At 52.3% G+C, this 20670-nt stretch overlaps 1 protein-coding gene across 2 annotated transcripts in view; it reads left to right on the forward strand.

Moving 5' to 3' along the window:
• The window catches only part of DDC (dopa decarboxylase), a 77603-nt gene extending 62189 nt beyond the window's left edge, over nt 1–15414 (forward strand). For both annotated transcript variants that reach the window (XM_032874998.1, XM_032874997.1), the window contains 5 exons: nt 2890–2966; nt 7078–7097; nt 9640–9738; nt 11766–11867; nt 15214–15414. In XM_032874998.1, the coding sequence (XP_032730889.1) occupies nt 2890–2966; nt 7078–7097; nt 9640–9738; nt 11766–11867; nt 15214–15414 (499 nt within the window). The remainder of the gene's footprint in view (nt 1–2889; nt 2967–7077; nt 7098–9639; nt 9739–11765; nt 11868–15213) is intronic.
• Nucleotides 15415–20670: the final 5256 nt, after the last annotated feature.

A 20670-nucleotide genomic window follows, 5' to 3' on the forward strand; every position in this document is an offset into this window, starting at 1 on the left:
ACAGCAGGGGAGCGTCACAAATGCAAGGTGACTCCGCATCCTTAGAAGTCAGAAATGCGCATTAAAATCCCGCCGGGGACATTGTCAGTCGGGTCCGATGATGTCCCTCCGCACTGGCTGGTGTCCCGGACGCGGAACCAGAGGAGCTCGAGGCCACACTGCCTCGGACATGGCCTCGCCGTCCCCGTTTCTTGACAGGACATGAGTCCCAGGTGCCGTCCTCCAGGGCACCGGGTGGGGTGGGGGGTTGGGCAGTGCGGTCTGGCTCGCAACGAGGGACAAGCAAGAGGAGAAAGAGGAGAGTGGACAGCCTGTGGTCTGCTGGTGGGGCAGTCCAGAGAGGTGGCCATGTGAACTACATCTACACGGAAGCCCGGGTCAGAAGTGCAGGAGGACAGTTTGGAGACAAAAAGCAGGTCAGGGGAAAATAGACAGTGACGCCGTTCATCTTGAAACAGCTTCTGTTCGTGTTATGTTTAGAAACGTGCAGGGGACGCCTGAGTGGCTCCCTGGGTGAGGCGGCCGAGGATTCATTTCAGCTCAGGTCACCACCTCAGGGGACATCAGATCGAGTCCCCTGTGGGGCTCTGCGCCCAGCATGGAGTCTGCTTGAGGATCTTGTGTCTCCCTCTGCCCCTCTCCCCACTCACATGGGCACTCCCTCCGTGTCTCTAAAATAAAGAAATAAATCTCAAAAAAAGAAAAGAAAAGGAAAGAAAGACAGAAAGAAAGAGAAAGGAAGGAAGGAAGAAAGAAAAGCAAAATGATACCACAGAGCACGTGGGACTTTGTATGGAAGATTATGTATGGTAGAACTCGGCAGGGGTAGACCCACGTGCGCCGCATGGCCTCCTCCAGGCCCGGGGGGGATGGAGACACCCACTGAACTATGAGGTGGACATATCACGATGTCCGCCCTCTTGTGGGGCTTAAACCCCGAACACGTTTGCATTACGAAGGCAGTGCTCCAAGGTCGTCGTGAGCCTGGGTAGAAAGGGCAATGCGATCTTCATGTGTGGAGGACGGAGTTCTACCCTGTGCGTCATTCTGTCCCTCTCTAAGGCTTAGTGCAGAGCATTTGCCAGTTCAGGAAGACCAGAGAAAGCTCTTATGGGACATCCTCATAGGCTGCTGGGGGGGGGGGGTGCCCCGAATTCCTGCGTACACGTGCCTGAGGTCAGGTGAGATCCAGTTTCTTGTCCAGGGTCAAAGTCACTCATGCCCTGGACAGCTCACTATTGCTTACTGACAGAGTCTGTCTTTTGACCCTTTGTAGAAATAGCACTTGAATGACTTTCCTGCGTAAATCTGGCCTTCCCCCCGCCCTCACTGGTGAGCCACATCTTGCCTCAGTCTTTCGTCCCCCGGTTCTATCTTGCAGACACTCATCATGTCGTATTTGCTTTCAAGCTTAAGTGACCACCAGACTGGCATGTCTTCTCCAGTTTGCCCTTCGGACAGTCTGTTTGCCATCACACTGCTGCGAGATGGTGTCTGCGCCTGCCGGACGAGGCAGAGAGGCCATTATCATAGAGCTCAGACCTCCCGTCCCAGCCCAAATACGATATCCGACCCGAGCTCTCTGGGACCATCACTGTGTCCGGAGTCTGAGGGCGTCTCGTGTGGGACGACCTTCTCACCTTTAGCTTCTGTGCATCCCCCACACCCTCGTGAGGCCAGTCAGTGGCCAGGTGCTAGGTCTGCACAGAGCGCAGGGATGCGTGCTCCCCTCCTGGCTTTCCTCTCCTGACATCGTTCACCGGCTCTGCAGACACCAACTGGGTGTCCCATACCCGGATTCCATTCCGACGCTCAGTATCTGGAGTTATCGCAGACCCCACAGGTAGATGGGCTCCGTCTCGCAAGTCATGGGTCCGAGGGTGCCCATACTTCTATCCAACTTCTTGTAAAGCTGGGGCCTCCCAGGAGTCCCCTGCTCCCTCAGACTTGATGATCTGCTAGAATCGCTCATAGGACTCAGGAAGGCACCTCTCTTAGGTCTACTGATTTATTTATTTTTTAAAAATTTATTTATTTATTTATTTATTTGAGAGAAAGAGAGCATGAGTGGGAGGAACAGAGGGAGAGGGACAAGTAGACCGTCGCTGAGCAGGGAGCCCGATGACCAGCTAGCTCTCACGACCTTGAGATCATGACCTGAGCCGAAACCAAGAGCCAGACACTTAACCAACTGAGCCGCCCAGGCGCCCCATTTACTGATTTATTATAAAGAAAAGAAGTGAGCAGCCAGACGGATGAGATGGGTAGCCCAAGATATGGGTGTGGGTGGAGAACACAGAACTTTCCTGTCCCCCCCCCAGGGAAAGGCTCTGTCCCCACACATTGATGATTTCAGCAACGCCGTCCCTCGCCGCATAGGTATGATTGATTGAATCGTTGGCCATTGGTCACTAACTCAATCTCAGTCCTTCCCTCTCCCCTGATTCCCCAGAGGTTGGGGGTAGGGCTCAGCGTCTCACCCTCAAATCGATTTGGTTTTCCCGGCGCCCAGCCCCGTCCTGCAGCTCCCCAGGGGTCCCTAGTCACCGATCCTCTCATTGGCCTATGAGAGCCATTCTTACCCCTCAGAGTTTCCAAGGGTTTTAGCGGCTGGGTGCCAGGAACCAGGGATGAAAAACAAGTATTTGTTTTTTATTAGATGGCCCCCTCAAGTGCTTGGAGTCCTGGAGATTAATGTTTTATTGCAGTGGAGCTGGGGATGGTGGGCACACAGGTGAGGGACATGCTGACGGGCTGGGCCCGGGGAAGGGTCTTGAAGCAGGTGTGTCTGCACTGAGCCCACTGGAAGAGGGACCAGGAGGGAAGGGCCACGGGGGCCCATTCAAGGGTCTTCCTCATTAAGCACCGTCCTTTGTTCTCTGAAACCAGGGTGAAGAAGAGGACAGACCTGATAGGGGCCTTTAAGCTGGACCCCCTCTACCTGAAGCACAGCCATCAGGACTCAGGTAGGCCAGGGGCCTGGTTTTCTGCAATTTTCTGGGTTTGTTTTCAACAGAGCTGCATTTCTCCTGGAAGCCAGAGAGGAAGGCTCGTGTCTATGGGGACCAGCCTCTGGGAGTCGCTGTTTCCTGGGGTTGGGGGTTACTGGAGGGACCTCTGGCCACCTCAGTGCAGGAGCCGGGGAGGGGCCCATGGGGCTGTGGGTGGGCACGGCATCGCTTTCAGTGCGGGTGTGGACCCCTCCTGTGTAGGACCTTTGAGAGCATGACTGCCCTACCGTCTCTCTGAGCATGTGTCCACTCACACCAACACCACCAGGGGGACACGGGGTGCGCTGGGGGCTCGGGGAGTGAAGTGAAACCCTGATGATGCCCAGGCAGGGTCAGCGCGTCCATGTGTCTCTCTCATCCTTTGGGTCTTTAGACCTGCCCTCTGTGCCCATCATCCCTGGTGGGACCCAAGCCATCTCCAGGCCTGCATCCTGGCTCTGTGCTTCCTGAAGACTGGGGCCGAGAAGGGACACGGCCAGGTGCTTGCGTCATGGTGAGGAGCAGAACATTCCCTGGCACAGACAGAGCAATTCCTAGAAAACACAAAATAGCTCCTTTTGTATGGCTGCTGTCCTAGGTCACAGCCAAATGTCACATCGTCAGTTAGTACAGACCAACCCACGAGGGGGTGGTGAGGGAGTGGAAATATAGATTCCTCAGATATTTTTTTTTCTTTTTAAAGGTTTTATTTATTTATTTGAGAGAGAGAGGAAGCACGAGCATGGAGGAGGGGCAGAGGCAGAGGGAGAAGCAGGCTCCCCACTGAGCAGGGAGCCAGAGCTGGGACTTGATCCCAGGACCCTGGGATCATGACCTGAGTCGAAGGCAGACACATAACCCTCGGAGCCACCCAGGTGCCCCTGAGATTCTTACCAAAGAAATAAGAATCAGATATTTAGGAGAATGATCCCAGACCTCAATAGAAAAGTTGTTTTTTTTTTCCTTTTGAAAAGCATGCAATGAAAAATTTCCAAATGTGAATAGTACTTACAGTTGTAATTACATGTGAATTTTCTTAATTTGCTCTATATTTTTACAGTGTTAAGAACATACTTAGCGCTGTTTAAGAATTGTTCTCAGGTGGAGTGCAGACACACATCCCCGCTGATGTTCGCAGGCCCCACACTCCACTCAGATTTGCTCAGGACCTAAAACTGCCCTAAAAAATCCAAGTCTAGTTTGTAGAAATGGAACTGGCAGGAAACACTGAAATTCTGAAGTGATTACCAGGCTTCCCCCCCCCAAAAAAAAAGTGTCTCATGTTCAGATAATAAAAATGTTTGCGATCGCGACAGTTAAAATGCAAGATGTTGCCCTTACACAATGAAGTGATTCTTGGAATGAGGTTAAGCAAAGGGCATCTGAGGACGGCTTATTGCTCAAGATATACGGACACGCATTTTATGTTGCTTCTATAGGAAGCCTGTTTCTTACTGGAGTATTTGCTGTGGCTGTTAGAGATGAAAAATATTAGTTACTTGTGTTTTTCCCCTAAAAAAAATAAAAACAAAAACAAAAAAAACAAAAAACCAAAACCCACAAAGCTCTCTAAGTCAACAACGATGGTGGCCCATTTTTCGTTTCACAAGTAGATCACCAAGATCAACTTTACAGTTTTATGGCCAGCAGATGTAAGGGCATTTTTATCCACACGGATTCAGCCCTAGTACCGCTAAGCCTCCCATTCCCTGAAAGGAACCGTGTTTAGAATATTCTACGGGGATTTTTAAAAAGATCCTTCCTCTGTAATAAAGAAGACTCCTCAACCCTGACCCATGGCCTCTCAGGTTGTGGCACTCGGCTCGCTAGGCTGCCGCAGCCCGCTGCCCCGCCTGGAGGTCATTAGGACGCCCCCTGCTCATCACGGGGCCCTAGACAAAAGCCTCCCGCTCCATGAGGTCTTCCCAGATCTCTCCACTGGAGCCAAGCCCTCCCGTCCCTTCATGGCACATGAGTCTCATCACACGGCCCTCTCGCTCACTGACTTCAAGTCCGTTGTCCCACTGTGTCCCTGGAGCCTCAGACCCAGTCGTCCTGCGGCTGGAGCTCCGCTGGACCCTGGGGATGGTGGTTGGCAGCAGCAGTGGGAGCTGTCGCCGTCCCAATACGTCCCTGCATTTGCCTTGCTCTTTATACTTTCATCTCCTTGGACACTTGTCAGCTGGGGCGGCCGGGCGCATGACATGGAACCGGGACCCAAATAAGCGGGATTTGTGTTTTTTTATATGATAGAAAATTCTGTCACAACGCTGGTGACAGGGAAAAGTGGCCACACCTGTTGCATAGACTTTTCCAGATAAACTCTTTTATTACAAAAACTGTACCTTTGGAAACAAGAAGCATGAAGGGTGAGCCCAGAAGTCCCCAGAAGCCACTGCCCGAGTGCAGGGGCTGACGTCCCGCAGCGGCGTCTTCTGCCAGTCCCACGGGACGCATGGTTTCTACTGAGTTTACCGCACGCCATTGGCACAGGTAGGAGCTGCTCACCCCCCATCCCTCCTATGTCGTTGCAAAGACTGACTAGGCACGTGATGCTTATTAAGAAGTCCGCTCCGTGAGGACAGCTGCGGCCGTAGGACGCTGTCGGCACAGGGACTCTCGTTCCTCATGTTCACAGCACACCTGTGTCAGGGCAGCTCCTAGCCGGACCCGGTCTTCAGCTGGTCCTCAAGGACTCAGGGCCACTGAGAAGCAGGCTCCTTCTCTCACTCACCGTGGTGTTTAGCCACAGAAGCTTCTGCATCGGAAACCCGCTTCCCGCTCTCGTCCCGCGTCGGGTGGAGTCCTCCATGAGGAAGGAAATGTCCTCTATCCTGCTCTGTCTGTGTGGCGGCCACTAGCCTCACGTGGCTCGTCAGCCCTCAAAACGGGGCTAGCCTGACCAAAGAACTCTGCGTTTGAGTTTATTTCGTTTTGATTCGATGTAAACGACCCCGCATGGCTCATGGCTGTGGCGATGGCACAGGGACGTGAACTAAACAGGAGGGTCACGCGTTTGCCTTCACCCAGGACGTCTTCACCCACGAGGCCATCTGCGTTTCTAACAGACTGTTGCCGAGCGCTCGTACATGCCACATAGGTGATTGGCATCTGTGCGTCTGCGCACCCCTGTCGGGTCATTTCTGGTGGCCCTGCTGTCGATGTTTGTTTGACAACTTTAGATCCCTTGGAAGTGTAAGTTACACCGCTCCGCGGAGCGGGGAGGAGCCGTGTGCGAGGGCGGGGTGACGGCATTCGGAGGACGGCTGTCCCGGCTGCCCATGGGGCGGCCCTGCGATGGCCAGCCACCGTGGCTCTTCCTTGGGGAAAGGGGGACACCGAGGAGCCCCAGCATGCCTCGTCTGGACCTGCACTGGGGGATCAGATGTGCAAAACACAGGACTGCCGCTCAGGTTCATAATTCCCAGCCGATTGCTGACCTAAGACCACCGAGCAGCAACTCCCATCCGAGACTCGTTGCCGGAGTCCTGTCCCTGACGAGGTCCTTGGCTCTGCAGCTTTATGCACAAGGGGAGACTGACGACAAGCCAGACATCTGAAGCCGTTTGAATCCAGGATGAAGGCATGACTCCAACGGTGACTCACCAGCATCTGCTCTGTGCCAGACTCCGGACTAAGGTCCGAGCATACAGACATGAACACCCATCACAGGTCTGATTCGTGTCTTATGACCTAATCATTCTGTAGACCCCAAACCCACCTCCCCGTGCACGAACCAGTGCACTATGAAGGCTCTACAGATCTAAGAGCCACGTTACTACTAGGCAAGAGAAGAAAGCTTGGGTTTTGTGCTGACAGAAGCAGAGAGAGCAAAGGAATGGGAATCTACTCGTACTCCAGCGTTTCCAATTTGTTCTGGGCACCCTGCCCTCTGGAAAGCCCCTTGGATCTGTCGCCATGGGAAGTGCCACAGAGCACACCCAGCCCGGCCCTCCGTGGTCTCACGTCCGGTGCAAGAGATGACGGATGAGACACAAGAAATTTTTCTTGAAAATGAAAAGAATGAGGCATGTAATCAACCAGAGTGTCTAATGGCTTTTTTTGCTTGTTTGTTTCTCTTTTCTAGGGCTTATCACCGACTATAGGGTAAGTGGAAGATATCTCTTGCTGAGTCCAGGTCTCAGATAATGGAAAATGTGAATGCAGCGTTGGGTGCTGTCAATGGCTGTCACTCCTGCTGTCCCCAGTTGTGCTCAGGATCAGAGTCATGCCAGAAGACACCCTCTCCCTGGGTCCTAACTAGCAAAGCAAGCCAGGCGGTGGACAGCTCTGCTCAGCCCACCGGCTCCAGGTTTTGGGTTAGGAGGAAACGATTTGCCTGCCCCTCCAGCAAGAGGCAGGAAACTCTGCACTCAGACTCCCCATGAGGACAGGCACCATCCTGACGGCCAGCCTCCTTTCTCAGCCAGGCGCTATGTACTGCACTGAGCTTCTCACAGATGAGCGAGGCCCCCTTCCTCCCTCCCAGACCCCAAGGCTAGCGGGGGAGACAGGGCACAGATGGTCACACACACCAGGACGACCGTTCTGCACACCACCGGGAGCTGCTGTTCTGGGACGGATCTCCATTGTGTTGCTTCCTTTCTAGTGGCTCTTTCTGACCTGAGGGAAAATGTTCCAAGTCCTCAGCTAGCCCTTGGTAGTCCAGCTTCTCCTTATGCCATTTCTAATGCCCTGTGATGACGAAGTCCCAGGCTTCATGTTCCACCATCTCATGAATTGTATGTCATGTGTGGACGGTTTTCAGTGGGTCCACCTGCTGATCCTGAAGGACCTGCGTCCGGGCAGCAGCCGGCCCTCACTGACGTCCACCGGGCTCGGGAGATCCTCCTGGATAAATGTGCGTCCTGTGCTGCGGCAACCCCCAGCAGGAGGCAGGGGAAGGCACAGGGACATTCTCAGCAGATGTTTCATGCGTAATGAATAAATAGATGAAATTTACGGAGGATCAGATTAGAAGGATGGGGGGATTATTTTGGAGCCTAGAGTCTTCTAAAAACTGATGCACTTAAGTTAGTCCTTAGAATAGCATCTCCACGAAGTAGGAGAGGTCACATGGGAGAAATGCAGGGCATTCCCGCCAGGAAAGAACACACAGAGCCGGAGCGTGGGAGCCTGTGTCTGGGCTCTGGACGTGCAAAGCGCCTGGGGCACCAGTCTTACGCTATGAGTATTGTTCCTTTCATCCCCTCATCACAGGCACAAGTGTCACCTACCTCCCACCTGACCCTCTCCCTGTGCCGCAACCCTATAGGGCCCCTGACCAGTCTTACTACTATCTTAGCTGGAAGGTAGGGACATCTTTCCTTTTCGACGTGCTTGTAAACACCTCTGGAGCTCTTTTATGATTTTTTCCTTTAGAGTGAATTCTGGGCCAATGCCCTGGAGCCCAAGAGCTTCCTTGACGAGGGAGTGCTGGGCTCAGCAGGCGAGAGAGAGAATATCATAGAACATCATCATTTTGTTCAAAGACATTGGAAGCCCCGGCCTGAGGGGGTCACAGCCTCCAGGCCTTGGAGGAGACCCTGGGATTCTGGGCCATCTACCAGGCTAGTTCAGGAAGTGTGGGATGAAAGGGGCAAGCAGCCCCTTGGCAGGACTGTGGACAGTCAAAGGGTGGGGACATGAGGACAGTCTCAGCACCAAGAGGAGGGAGCTGGGAACACCTTGCCAAGGGGTTTCACATCCTGTCTGCTCACGAACGGCAGGCCGGAGATGGAAAGGTAGCGCCATTTGCCTTCAACGGACCTGGTCTTGGACAAAGTGAGCATCGTTATACCCAGTTCACAGATACGCGTGTGCTAAGGGAAGGTCTAGTCTGTGCCCCCCTCCCCCCTGTAGCCCCGCATCCCCCAGGCCCTTCTGGAAGCTCCACCCCGCAAGGGAAGGTCCGGGGAACAGAGAGGGATCCTGAGCTGCCTTTGGCATCTTCCTTGTAAATGCCAGAACGTGACAATATGGAGAGTCACAGTGAAGCGTCCCTGCTCTATGGTCCCAGACGGCCCCATGGCCCTCCTTCCCCTCTGGGTCCCTTCTTGCTGGCCTTAGTACATTTACAACCATTGGAGAGCCCCACAGCTGGAGGAGTGCTGACCAGCTGCGAACTGAGGACAAACTAAGGAGACCTTGTTTGAAGACCAGCACACTGGGGTTGCACTTTCTAGTGACCGTCTTGCAGGTCATTCTGTGGCAGCTGGCAGGCAGGCAGAGAATCTGTTGCTCTGGGAGGGGGTGCCGGGACATCACAGGGAGCACGCTGGGCAGGAGGTGTGGGTTTGAGCTTCCTACCTTCCTCCTTCCTGCAGATGGAGTGGCCAGCGAGGAACCCCCTCTCGTGCCCCTGCTGGGTGGTGAGCTCCATCCAGCACGCACTCCACAAACATGCTCCGTGAACACAGCACCTCCCCAGTAGCAGTCTTCCATCCTCATCTGTCTTGTTGCTTTGCGAAGACTCTAGCTGCAGACTCTGCTCACCCCACCGTCAGCTTTCCCATCCACAGTGGCACATGACGGCTGGCCAGGGGACCTCCAGGGAGTGAGCTGCCTCGAGAGAAACAGGTGCCCCCCAGGCCCGAGGAAAGCTCTCGGCACTTTGCTCCCTGATGCAATGTTTTCTGTTCTCTTTCAGCACTGGCAGTTGCCTCTGGGCCGGAGGTTTCGCTCTTTGAAGATGTGGTTTGTTTTTAGGATGTACGGAGTCAAGGGGCTGCAGGCCCATATCCGCAAGGTGACGGTGCTTTCTTTATGTATCTGGGTCATATTGGGATGCTTTGGGGAGTGCAGAAACAAAGGGAGATGTCTGAAGAAGCAAATATCTGATGGTTAGTTTGGGCTACTGAGGTTCGGATCTTTAGAAGACAGTCAGTGCATGATTACGGACCTTCTGGACGCGTTCATGAAGATTATGGTCCAGGGGACTGCAAAGGGAACGCTCCCCACAGCCGGTCCTGTAGCAACATCTGGCCCTCCACAGGGCCAGGCAACTGTGGCCGGGCAGTGGCGAGAACTCAGGACATCTGGTTCCCAGGACAGCTAGCACAGGAGTCTTGGAGCTGCTCGGGATGGATGGCCTCTAACCCAGGGGCGCTCTGTGCACCCTGGAGCAGCAGCGCACGCATGGCCTTGGACCTTCCGGCGGGTGGGGGGGGGTCCCAGCAACCTCTGTCTGAATAAATGAACCACATGGCTGTGATGAGCACTACAAAGTGAGAACCGCTGGTCGACTTTGAGCCCCATCATCCTGCCTTTTATTTCTTTAGCAATCGAGGAAACTGAGGCCAGAGTATGAGCTGGGGACACCATCCCCCCCTGCCAAGGACCACCCATTTAGCTGGCTGCAGACGGCTACTGATTTCCAGCTGATTCCTGCCGTGCTGGCCTCCTTCCTCAGCCATGGTGCTGTCCTGAGGGACAGAGGTCCTTGGGCTTCATGGGGGCAGGGAACCTGTGGTATCTGTGGGAAAAGTGTATGTGAGATTATGGAACATGTCAAATATGATGAGGATTCCGCTTCTGTGGGGAAGGAAGAGAAGCAGTTTCTTTCTCCAGATGATTCCAGCTTTAAGCTCAGGGGCCACTGGGTGTGATTAGGCTGCTTCCTGTAAAAACACTCCATGCCTGCCTCTGAGCAGACTCCCATCCGGCTTACAGAGAGGGAGGGGATGGTCAAAGCCGTCTCTGGGGCAGGTGTCCCAGGTGTGGAGGTGGGGCGACATCTCCCAGCACCAGTCTTTGGTGCCCTCTAGTGGTCAGATTTATGCTGTGCCTGGGAGCTGCACAAATGCAAGAGGCTTCAGTCCCAAGGACGCTGGACACTTGCTTCTGCTCTAGAGTCCCTGAGCACTGTCATGAGAGCACCGAGCAGGGGCCCAGGGTGGGGGTGGGGTGGGGATGAGCAACAGGTGCACAGACCGTGGCAGGCTTGTTCTCAGTTCACAGACTGTTTGAAACCCCTTTGGGGCTTCATGAACACCTAGTTGTCAAATAAGGTGGTGAATTCAGTGAGAGGAAGGCATTTGTTGAATGTGGCGGGGACTGTCACTCTCATCCCTTGGTGACAACCAGCCAGAGCCCCACAGAAGCCGGAGCTTCGGTGTTGGGTTGCTGCGTTAGAATCACCCCCTTAGTTTCCTCATCTGCAGAGTGGGTACAACCGTGGTGTCACTCGCACCGTGAGCTGTGTGTGGACAGCATGGTGGCGGGGCACGCAGCCCTCAGCGCTGGGGCCACTCTCTCTTAACTCACATGTTTAAATACCCGTTACGATGTTCCTTCTGAAATTCTAACCAATTGTTTGGTGGGATTAAAAGTCCCCTGAACAGAAGAACATATTAGTTGGTGTTTCTCTTTCTTTCCCTTTTTTTGGTAAAGATTATTTATTTATTTGATTGAGAGAATGATGAAGGGAGGGACAGAGAGAGAAGCAGGCTGCCTGCAGAGCAGGGAGCCCGACTCGGAACTCCATCCCAGGACGCTGGGATCATGACCTGAGCCAAAGGCAGACACTTATCCGACTGAGCCCCCCAGGCGCCCAGTTGGTGTTTCTCTGAAGACACTAGTCCTTCTGTCAGGGGAGCGAGCTTCTTCCCAGCCTGCGTGGGAACCGCTGGCTGCTGGGTCACATCCACACTTGAGAAAAATGGCTAAGTGAGTGTATATGAATCACAGGTGTGCCATCTAGGAAGGTTTTCAAGGTGGCTGAGTCTGGAGCCGAGTACTGTCCAGAAACTGAGACAGATGCTCTTCCCTTTCCAGCACGTCCGGCTGGCTCGCGAGTTTGAGTGTTTGGTGCGCCAGGATCCCCGCTTTGAAATCTGTGCAGAAGTCACTCTGGGGCTGGTCTGTTTTCGGCTAAAGGTATGTGTGTCCACTTCAGTCTTCATTCTCTTTGATGGTGACAGAGGAGAGATCATTCATCACCTCCATCTCCAAACTGGCATGCTAGTCTCCAGCAACCAGAGAAGTCAGCATGTGTTTCCCCATCTGGGGTTCACACCTCCCGGCCCTGACCCAGCCCGAGTGCCTGCAGGGCCCCGGGTGCCCTCCTCCAGGAGCTGTCCGCCCCTCCTCAGTCAGACTGAGACTTCTCGCTTGTGTAGACCCTTGGCCCTCGAATGCTCTCCACTTTCTCCACGCACGCATCTCTGTCTCTGGAATGCTCTGAGCACTAACCTGTGTGCGGGCTCTGTCCCAGCCCAGCTCCAGGCCCCAGCCCAGACCTGCCGATCCGGCATCTTAAGGAGCCCCTCCAGGTTGCCTGTGCACGCAGGGGTTTGAGAAATGCTGGTCTGTGACACTCTGCAGTCCTGCTGCCTGATGAAGAAGGTGCTCACTGCATTGGGGGAAGCTGGCCCAGAGGGGGGAGGGCACAGGCCATCTCTGCTGGGAATCATGACCACATTTCTGAGACGTCTCTGAAAGGTGCTGCACCCACAGGTGCCATATTATTCTATTTTGTACAAGGGAGACTGGCTGGGAGCCTCACCTGCCCATTCTCTCAAGCTGGCTGTGCCTTCCGTTCCATTGGCTTCCTTGTTCACGTGGGTGGAGGCCATCAGGAGGAGGAAGGGGAGCCCTGCTGCATGGTCAAGGTGCTGTCATCCGCTTACGATATCCTCCCCCTCGCTGGTCCTTGGAGCTTCAAGGCAGTAATGAGAACCAGTCCTGAGAAAGCCTGCGCTCTACAGAGAGAGTGGGGAGCTGGTGTTCCTGTGCAGGGCTCGGTGAGGGGGCTGTGAGCTCTGTGCAGAGTGCACAGTGGTGGGGCCTGCCCATGTGCAGGGGACAGGGGACCCTTCTGTCGTGGTAGGGCGTGGGGGAAGCCTCAGAGCATTGGCATCCCAGCAGCTGAGTCCCCAGAGTGGCCACGGGCTGCAGATCAGCTGACATCAATGTTTGGGGGCAGGCTTTGATGCCTTTGCCATGGAGAAGACGTTTCGTTTTGTTTTGACTGCCGGTGTTCTGGTCGGACTTCCATTTTTTATTTTTCACAGTTTTATTGGGATGTAATCCACACACCACTCACTTTGTCCATTTAAAGAACAGTTAGGAGGCGAGAGGCACTGACCACCCCCCAAAGCCGGAAATCTGTGTATAATTTTGACTCTCGTCAGACTGAACCTCTAACAGCCTACTGCTGACCAGCAGCCTTGCCCGTAGCACAGGGAGGGGTCCCCTATTTTGTATGCTGTGTGGATTATACGCTGCATCTTACCATAAAGCGAGCCAGAGAAGAGAAAATGTTAGGACGAAAATCACAAGGAGGAGAAAATACATGGGCTGTGTCGCGCTGGATTTATTGAAAAAAAAAAAAAATCCACGTGCAAGTGGACCTGTGCAGTTCCAACTGGTGTCTGCAAGGGTCAGCTGCACACGTGGTGAGTTTAGCGTAAGTGTGGGGACGGGCAGCCATCAACTCCCCCAGAGCAGAGCCCCCCATGCTGTCCTTGGGTGCCCCCAATCTGCTGTCGGGCTCTATGACCCCCAAACCCACCTGAGTGTGGTCCCGACCCCTTTTCTCCTGGGCGGCACAGTGCATCCCCCCATTCCAGAAGCCAGCAGAAGTGTCCCTCTGTGAATCTGCGTGTTCCTTCCGTTCCACTGATCGGGTTTCTTCTCCGGGAAGCTTGTTGTTCGGGCTCATGGTTCATGTTTCCGTCCCCACGTCTACGGGCTCCTCCTTATCTCCCTGTGCCGCGCTGCCCCGGTGTGGATTTCAAGTCCTCTACTGCATCCGAGGATTCAGATATATAGTGTGATTCCCCCTCCTCCTCCCCCTCCTCCCCTCCCCACCTCCCTCTTCTCTCCTTCTTCCTGTCCTCCCCCTCCACTCACCCTTCTCCCCCCTCCCTCCTCTTCTTTCTTTCCCTCCTCCCTTCGTCTCCCCACTTCCTCTTCCTCCCCTTCCCCTCCTTCTGCTGGTCGTCCCCCTCCCCCTCCTCTCCTTCTTCTCTTCCTCCTGCCCCTCCCCCCCTCTCCTCCTTCTCTTAGATACTCTCCATGCTTGGCTTCTTACTGTATTTAAGAGAAGACAGACCTTGCCTAATCCATTTGAAAATGGGAAGGACGTTTTCCTAAATAATGTGTTTTTCATTTCTGTTAAATTTCTTCTTTTAATTTCTGTTTTAATTTCTTCTGAGTCTTTAATTTCTGCTGAGTCTTCCTGGTCAAATCCCGCTGCTTTGTCTCATATGTCCTTCCTTCTCTAGCCTCATCCTCGAATAGGACAGGCTTTGTCTAGACCCGGCATGTCAAGGGCTTCTGAACTGCCTTTGTCCCAGTGCCTCTCCACGGGGCACCAGCAGGAGCCCCACTGAGGCCCACAGCCAGCAGCTGGGAGGGTCTGCACGGGTCCATAGGCCAGTGCCCTGTGTCTGGCAGGTGTTGGAGTGGGACTGGACTCCTCCTCCCACTGTTCTTCCTGCTTCTCAGTTCTCAAGACAGAGTGAGAAGGCAAATGAGAGAGCCCTGTGAGGGTCGCAGAGCAGGGATGAGAGGCCCACTTCCCTCCCCCTTTTACCTTTGATGATGGGGCTTAGGGCCCTGCAGGTGCTGCCTGGAAAGAGAAGAAAGTTGACAGTAGCTGGGGAGGAGGACACAGGAATGGGAGAGGGGCTGTGGGGGCAGCGGCACCTAGCAGGGGAAGGGAAGCCCCCCAGCCACCCACCTGGTGGCGTCAGTGTCTGCTGCCTGGCCCAGGAAGTGGGGGGGGCTGCTCCTTTCTAGATGGGGAGAGTCCACCAATGTCCCCTTAGTCCTCTAGTTCCTGGGCAGTTTTCCCAGAGTCTACGTTGACTGTGCTCTGGTTCTGTGTTGCTGAGATTTCTTCTATATGTTTTGGTGGGACCCCTCACTGGTGTGGTTTGAAGCCTCAGCTACCATTTAAGCTCATCAACATGTAGATGTAGTTTAAGCATCACATGCCTAGGAAACTCCATTTTTCTTGAAAAGGCTGGTCCGTGAAACAGTCACCTTTGGATAGTAATTCAACCCTGAAGAACCTGTCTTGTAGGGGAGGCTAGAGTCTTTCACGGCCACGTAAGTCTCATTGAGCTGAATTTCTTACCCTCGTAAAAGAAAGGCAAGGGGTACAGCCTCTCTCATGGATGCAGAGCAGTATTGCCGAATGCCGGCCTTCCTTGGTGACCCATTGAAGTCCAAGTCCTTGGGGACCTCAGCGGGGCCCCTCTGTCCATCTCTGCAGGGTTCCAACAAACTGAACGAGGACCTTCTGGAAAGGATCAACAGTGCCAAGAAAATCCACCTGGTCCCCTGTCACCTCGGAGACAAGTTCGTGCTGCGATTTGCCATCTGCTCCCGCTTCGTGGAGCTCACCCACGTGCAGCGGAGCTGGGAGCACATCAGACAGCTGACCACCGACCTGCTGAGAGCCGAGAAGGACTAGACTCCCGAGCTGCAGGGAAGCTGCTTCCGGTAAGCCTAAGCCGTCCCCCAGCTCTGCCACTCCACGCTGCCGCCTGGATTTCCTCTACCTCCTCTTTCAGAGGAAGGAGCTGCCCCCTGCTGTGATCACTTTGGGGGGCCAGGTTAATTTGCAATGAAATCCTGAATATAAGGGCTTTACTCATGCTTGCTTGAGATTAGCCTATCAAATCCACATGGTCATAACTCCAAGAAAGAGAAGGAACTATCCCCATTTCATGGAGGGTAGACACTGGCACAGATGCTGGCTGGCATTGGTAACATGTGTCCAAGAGAAGCCAGGCCAGCCTCTCAATCTCGTGGCTCACAGTTCATATCCGTCTACGATGCACGGTTCCCTCCAGCTCACTAGAGAAATAACATATTCTTCCTCTGCATTCTAATGAGAAGTATACAAAATACTGATTCTTTAATTTTTTTGAATGTAGCCATATGTTCACATATATGTTTTCCCCATAGAGATCAGAAGTTGAAAAGAACTCTATCTGAACACTGGAAAGAGGAGGAAATAAACATTATTCAGGCTCCGAGGACCCAAGCCTGCATGTGACCTCACCCTTCTTTCTGTGAAGTTCTCCAGAAGCTCGTGATTATATCTGTTCACTCTCGTACCAATGAAAAAAACGTGACTCACTACAATCCCGGTGCATGTAGCTTTTATTCATCATTCAACTGTGACTTTTCTTGATTAAGAAATCATAGGTTTTCGCGCTCTTGAAGTCGTCAGTGGTGGGAGAGGCTTACTGAGATATTTTCCAGGATATTCTAGGATTGTGGGACTTGAGATTATACCTGTGGTCTTTAAATTGTTCTGTCATGTGGCTCAATGCTTAATAAACTATTTGCAGTGACGTGGTGACTGTGCCCGGTAAGCATTTTTTGGTTCTGTGTTGTACCCAATTCATTGTAGTAATGTGCACTTAACCTTTCAAAACGGCTGAAGATATGGATGGCATCCTTGGATATTTTTAAAAGGATTTTTAGTTATTTATTGGAGAGAGCAAGAAAGGGAGAACAAGTCAAGGGAGCAGCAGTGGGAGAAGCAGGCTCCCCTCTGAGCACGGAGTCTGATGTGGGACTCCATCCAGGACCCTGAGATCATGACCTGAGCTCAAGGCAGACGCTTAACCAACTGAGCCACCCATCCTTGGGTATTTTTATTTTTTTATTTTTTATTTATTTTTAAAAGATTTTATTTACTTATTTGACACAGATAGAGAGATCACAAGTAGGCAGAGAGGGAGGCAGAGAGAGAGGGGGAAGCAGGCTCCCTGTTGAGCAGAGAGCCCGATGCGGGGCTCGATCCTAGGACCCTGAGACCATGACCTGATCCGAAGGCAGAGGCTTTAACCCACGAAGCCACCCAGGTGCCCCCCCCCTGGGTATTTTTAAATGGTATTCTTTGCACCAAAAAATGTTAATTGAGTATCTATTATATGTCAGGGGCTGTTCTCAATGCATTAGGAACATACAGGTTTTACTTAGAGATGACTCCAACTCTTGAAGAAATAAATTCAGAGCCAGGACTCACAATCGCAGACCAAATTCTACTGGTGTGTGGGGAAAGGTTACTTTCTAGGGCCTTGATTTCTTTGTCCAAGGACCAATGATCAGTCCGTCTGCCCCATGGTCTCATTAACAATAAACAACCAGAATGCTCTTGTAAACGTAAACACCCATAAGATGCAGTATTTACTTGAATAGCCTATCTTTGTTTGAAACCATTTTTGCTGGTACAAACACTTGAATTTTAATCCCACGATGAGTTCTTGTCTTTTAGAGACGATTTAACTATTGAAAGCAAAGCACTCTCGGAAAAGGCCCTGCTACTATTGATAAGTCTATTTGAATTTCAAAAGTCTCTGATACCTAAATATAATGAAATGATCTGCTTTTCAGGAATCTGGAAATCTGTCAGAGGCTATGTAGTTCCCCAACTTACACATAAGGTCATTCGTTCTCTATTCATCAGTGAACCAGACCTGCCATCCATCGAGGTGTGAGGACATGGGATGGGCCTCTAGGGCCACTGGGACCTCGCGTTAAGAGCTGTAGGGTGTTGAACACTCAGATCATTGAGTTGAGGTGGAAGTGATTCTGTTCTGCAATGAGATGGTTTGCACCTGAGTATGCTCTTGAGCTAAGATTGTTGCAGAATGAGGTCTCCAGAATGAGCCACCAAAGTCACTGATGCCAGCTCCTGGCTTCTGTGGAAGTCTACACTGAGAAGATGGTGGAGGCCAGAGTCCCAGGCAAGAGCTTGGGTGGCAGGTGACAACAGGGGTGGTGCTGGGAGCTGTGCACAGATAGGAGGCAAGAAGCCAGTTGAATGGCCGAGGGGCTCCTCTCTCAGAGCTCTGCTGGGTCTTTCTGGTGGAGATTCTCAGACATCCACATCGATGTAGACCCAACAGAGATGAAAGCTTGTCTGACTTTTGGCTCATTTTTCGGCAAATCATCACAGTTCACCCCACCTCCTGACCTCTCCAGGCATCTAGGGGATGGAGCCATCAGGCCAAACCACTGAGCATAGATACAGCAAGAAGCACTGTCTTCCTGTGTATTAAACAAACAGGCACTCAGAGCATGTGATCCATGCCAGGCACCTTTCTCAATATTTTTGAAATATTTACCTTATTCCTATTTTAAAATTCTCAGTTATCACTTCCATGGTACAGATGAGAAAAACCTTGTCAAGGTTTATCAAGAGGTTTAGTGGCTTGTCCCAGGTTCTCGCTGCTAATTGGTGACCAAGCTAGGACTAGAACTCGGCCATCCTGGTTCTAGGATCCACACTCTTGCCCACTCAACTGGGCGGCCAAATCTCCTGTCTGGTCTTCAGGGTGAACTATTTCTCAGAGGAAGTGGCGCGAAGCCATTCATTCTCTTCTGGGAAGAGCCCATTTTCACCTCCCAGGTCGAGTCTTGGCTCCCGACTCCAACCTGACAATCCCCAAAAAGCCCCTAGTTGATAAAGGTCTGGATTACTCAGCCTAATCTCCAATCTGCATAGCATCTGGACGTAAATATACATCTGGTTTGGGGTCACGACGTGTCATAGACCACTGCTGGCACCGGAAGTCGATGCAAAGCCTGTTGCCTTCTGGCCTTTGATAATGGCGCCTCCTGCTTGGTGTTGGAAAAATCCCTGATGGCACGACACAAGCAGATTCTCATACCCAAACTGCATTTAGTCATAACACTTCTGACACCAAATGAGATTTTTTCCTCCTGGCACCAAATAGCGGTATCTCTGCCAAGGCTGCTTCTCCAACTCTCTGACACCATCTAACTGGAGTTACTGTCCGATCCCATAGTTAAGGGCTCAGAACCATAAGTTGCCCTCCACCTGAGGCTGGTCCCAATCCCGGGCCTCCCGTACTTCTGACGGATCGGCTGTAAAGCAGGGGTTCCCATGACCCCCTCCTTAGGTTCAGTGCCTTGCTAGAACAGCTCACAGACGCAAGATGCCATTTCAATCATATTTACCCCTTTATTATAAAGGATAAGGCTCAGGGACAGCCAACCAGAAGATCTGCACAGGGCAAGGTATGGAGAAGGCGGATGGAGCTTCCACACCCTCTGAGAGCACTACTCCCTCTCCTAGCACCTGCATGTGTTCCCCCAGCTTGGAAACTCTCCCAGCTCTGTCATTTGGGTGTTTTTATGGTGGATCCATGACATGGGCATGGTTGATTAAATCACTGACCATGGGTGATGAGCTCAATCTCCCCCAGAATTCTGGAGGCAGGGCTGGACATCACAAACCTCTAATGACACCTGGTCTCCTCAGTGTCCAGCCCCCATCTGATTCTATCTAGGGGCCAACCAAGAGTCACCCCATTTTGAGCAAAAGCGCCTCCTGTCACCCACACATTTCTAGAGGTTTCGGAGCTCCGCATCAGGTATCGGAGACAAAACCCAAGAATGTGTTGTTCTCATTGCATCACACTAAGAAAATCTCCTGGAATCATGTCTCTTCTCCAAAATGTGACAAACGGCAAAACTTTCTGGGACAGAAGACGTTCACACAGGACAGCTTCGTGCCATGTTGAAAGGAGTTTGTGAAAATGTCCAAGACAGAACAGAGAAGTGGGAGGTCACTGAGCACCTCTTGCTCATCATAAGGGGAGAAGACCCAGAGGGAAGGCAGGTTTAAAGTGTCCACCGACTTTGTCCCTGTGCCCCTAACTTGCGAGGCCCTTAGGCTCAGTACATTAGAAACTGCTGATATTTTATCCAGAAAGCCTGTGTTTGAGAGCAGGCATGGAAATTGCCTGGTGACCTTTTGCTCTAATGATTATTGCTTTTCTGAATCGTGTAAATCCCCAAGGATCAAATATTAGCAACTGTTTTACTTTTTCTTTTTTATTGCGCTCAATACCAGAATCTTTTTCCTCAGCACCTCTGTGCTGCCTCCTGCCCATGGAGTCAGCTTTCCGGGGTTGTGCTGTGCTGCCTCCTATCACCTCTACTTGTCATAAATAATAGAAACAAATTACTAAGAAAGTACTGTGAGAACACGTCGCCTGCCTCAGCTGGGTCAGTCTGGAACTACTATTTTAGAGAAACTTGTGTGTTTCTTCTCTAAGCAGAGAGGTGACACAGATGGTTGAGGGAAGAGAGAAGAGGAGGAAACAGAGCAGGGTTACTTATAGGAGACCATGGGGGTCCAAGGGCGTCCCAAATGCAGACCCCCAAACCTCACCATTTATGGTGATACCCCCCACCCCCGTGCCATTAGAGGGAAACTGATTCATGTGAGGAGGTTTATAAAAGGAAGGCTATCCAGGGGGAAAGACTCAAGAGAGAGGACTAGGTGCCGGTCTTCAAATGTACACCCCTCTTGCACGAAGAGGCTTTGTGCCTCCAGAGAGTGACATGGAGGGAGGGAGGTTATGTTTCAACATGGAGACCTCAAAAGATGGCTGTGAGCGCACAAGATCTCCTTTTTCAGAGGCAGCAAGTTCTCCACCCCTGCGGGTGTTCAAGTGGTAAAGGAAACTCCTCCAGGGGATGGAAAACCTGCCACCTTTGAGCCCTCTCCTACATCTGCGATTCAAGGGTCTATGAAGACCAGAGAAGTTGGGCTGATTGGTCAAACAGCAAGGGTAAGGAGCACAGAAACTGGAACCACCGCCCCAGGACGGGTTCTTCTTCATTGACAAGCAACTCGTGCTGAGCACAGGGCTTACCTGACGGTAATAACGCCCGGGAC

This window comes from Lontra canadensis, unplaced genomic scaffold, assembly GCF_010015895.1.
Source record: "Lontra canadensis isolate GAN:19392208 unplaced genomic scaffold, GSC_riverotter_1.0 scaffold54, whole genome shotgun sequence".
In the NCBI taxonomy this organism is placed as follows: domain Eukaryota; kingdom Metazoa; phylum Chordata; class Mammalia; order Carnivora; family Mustelidae; genus Lontra; species Lontra canadensis.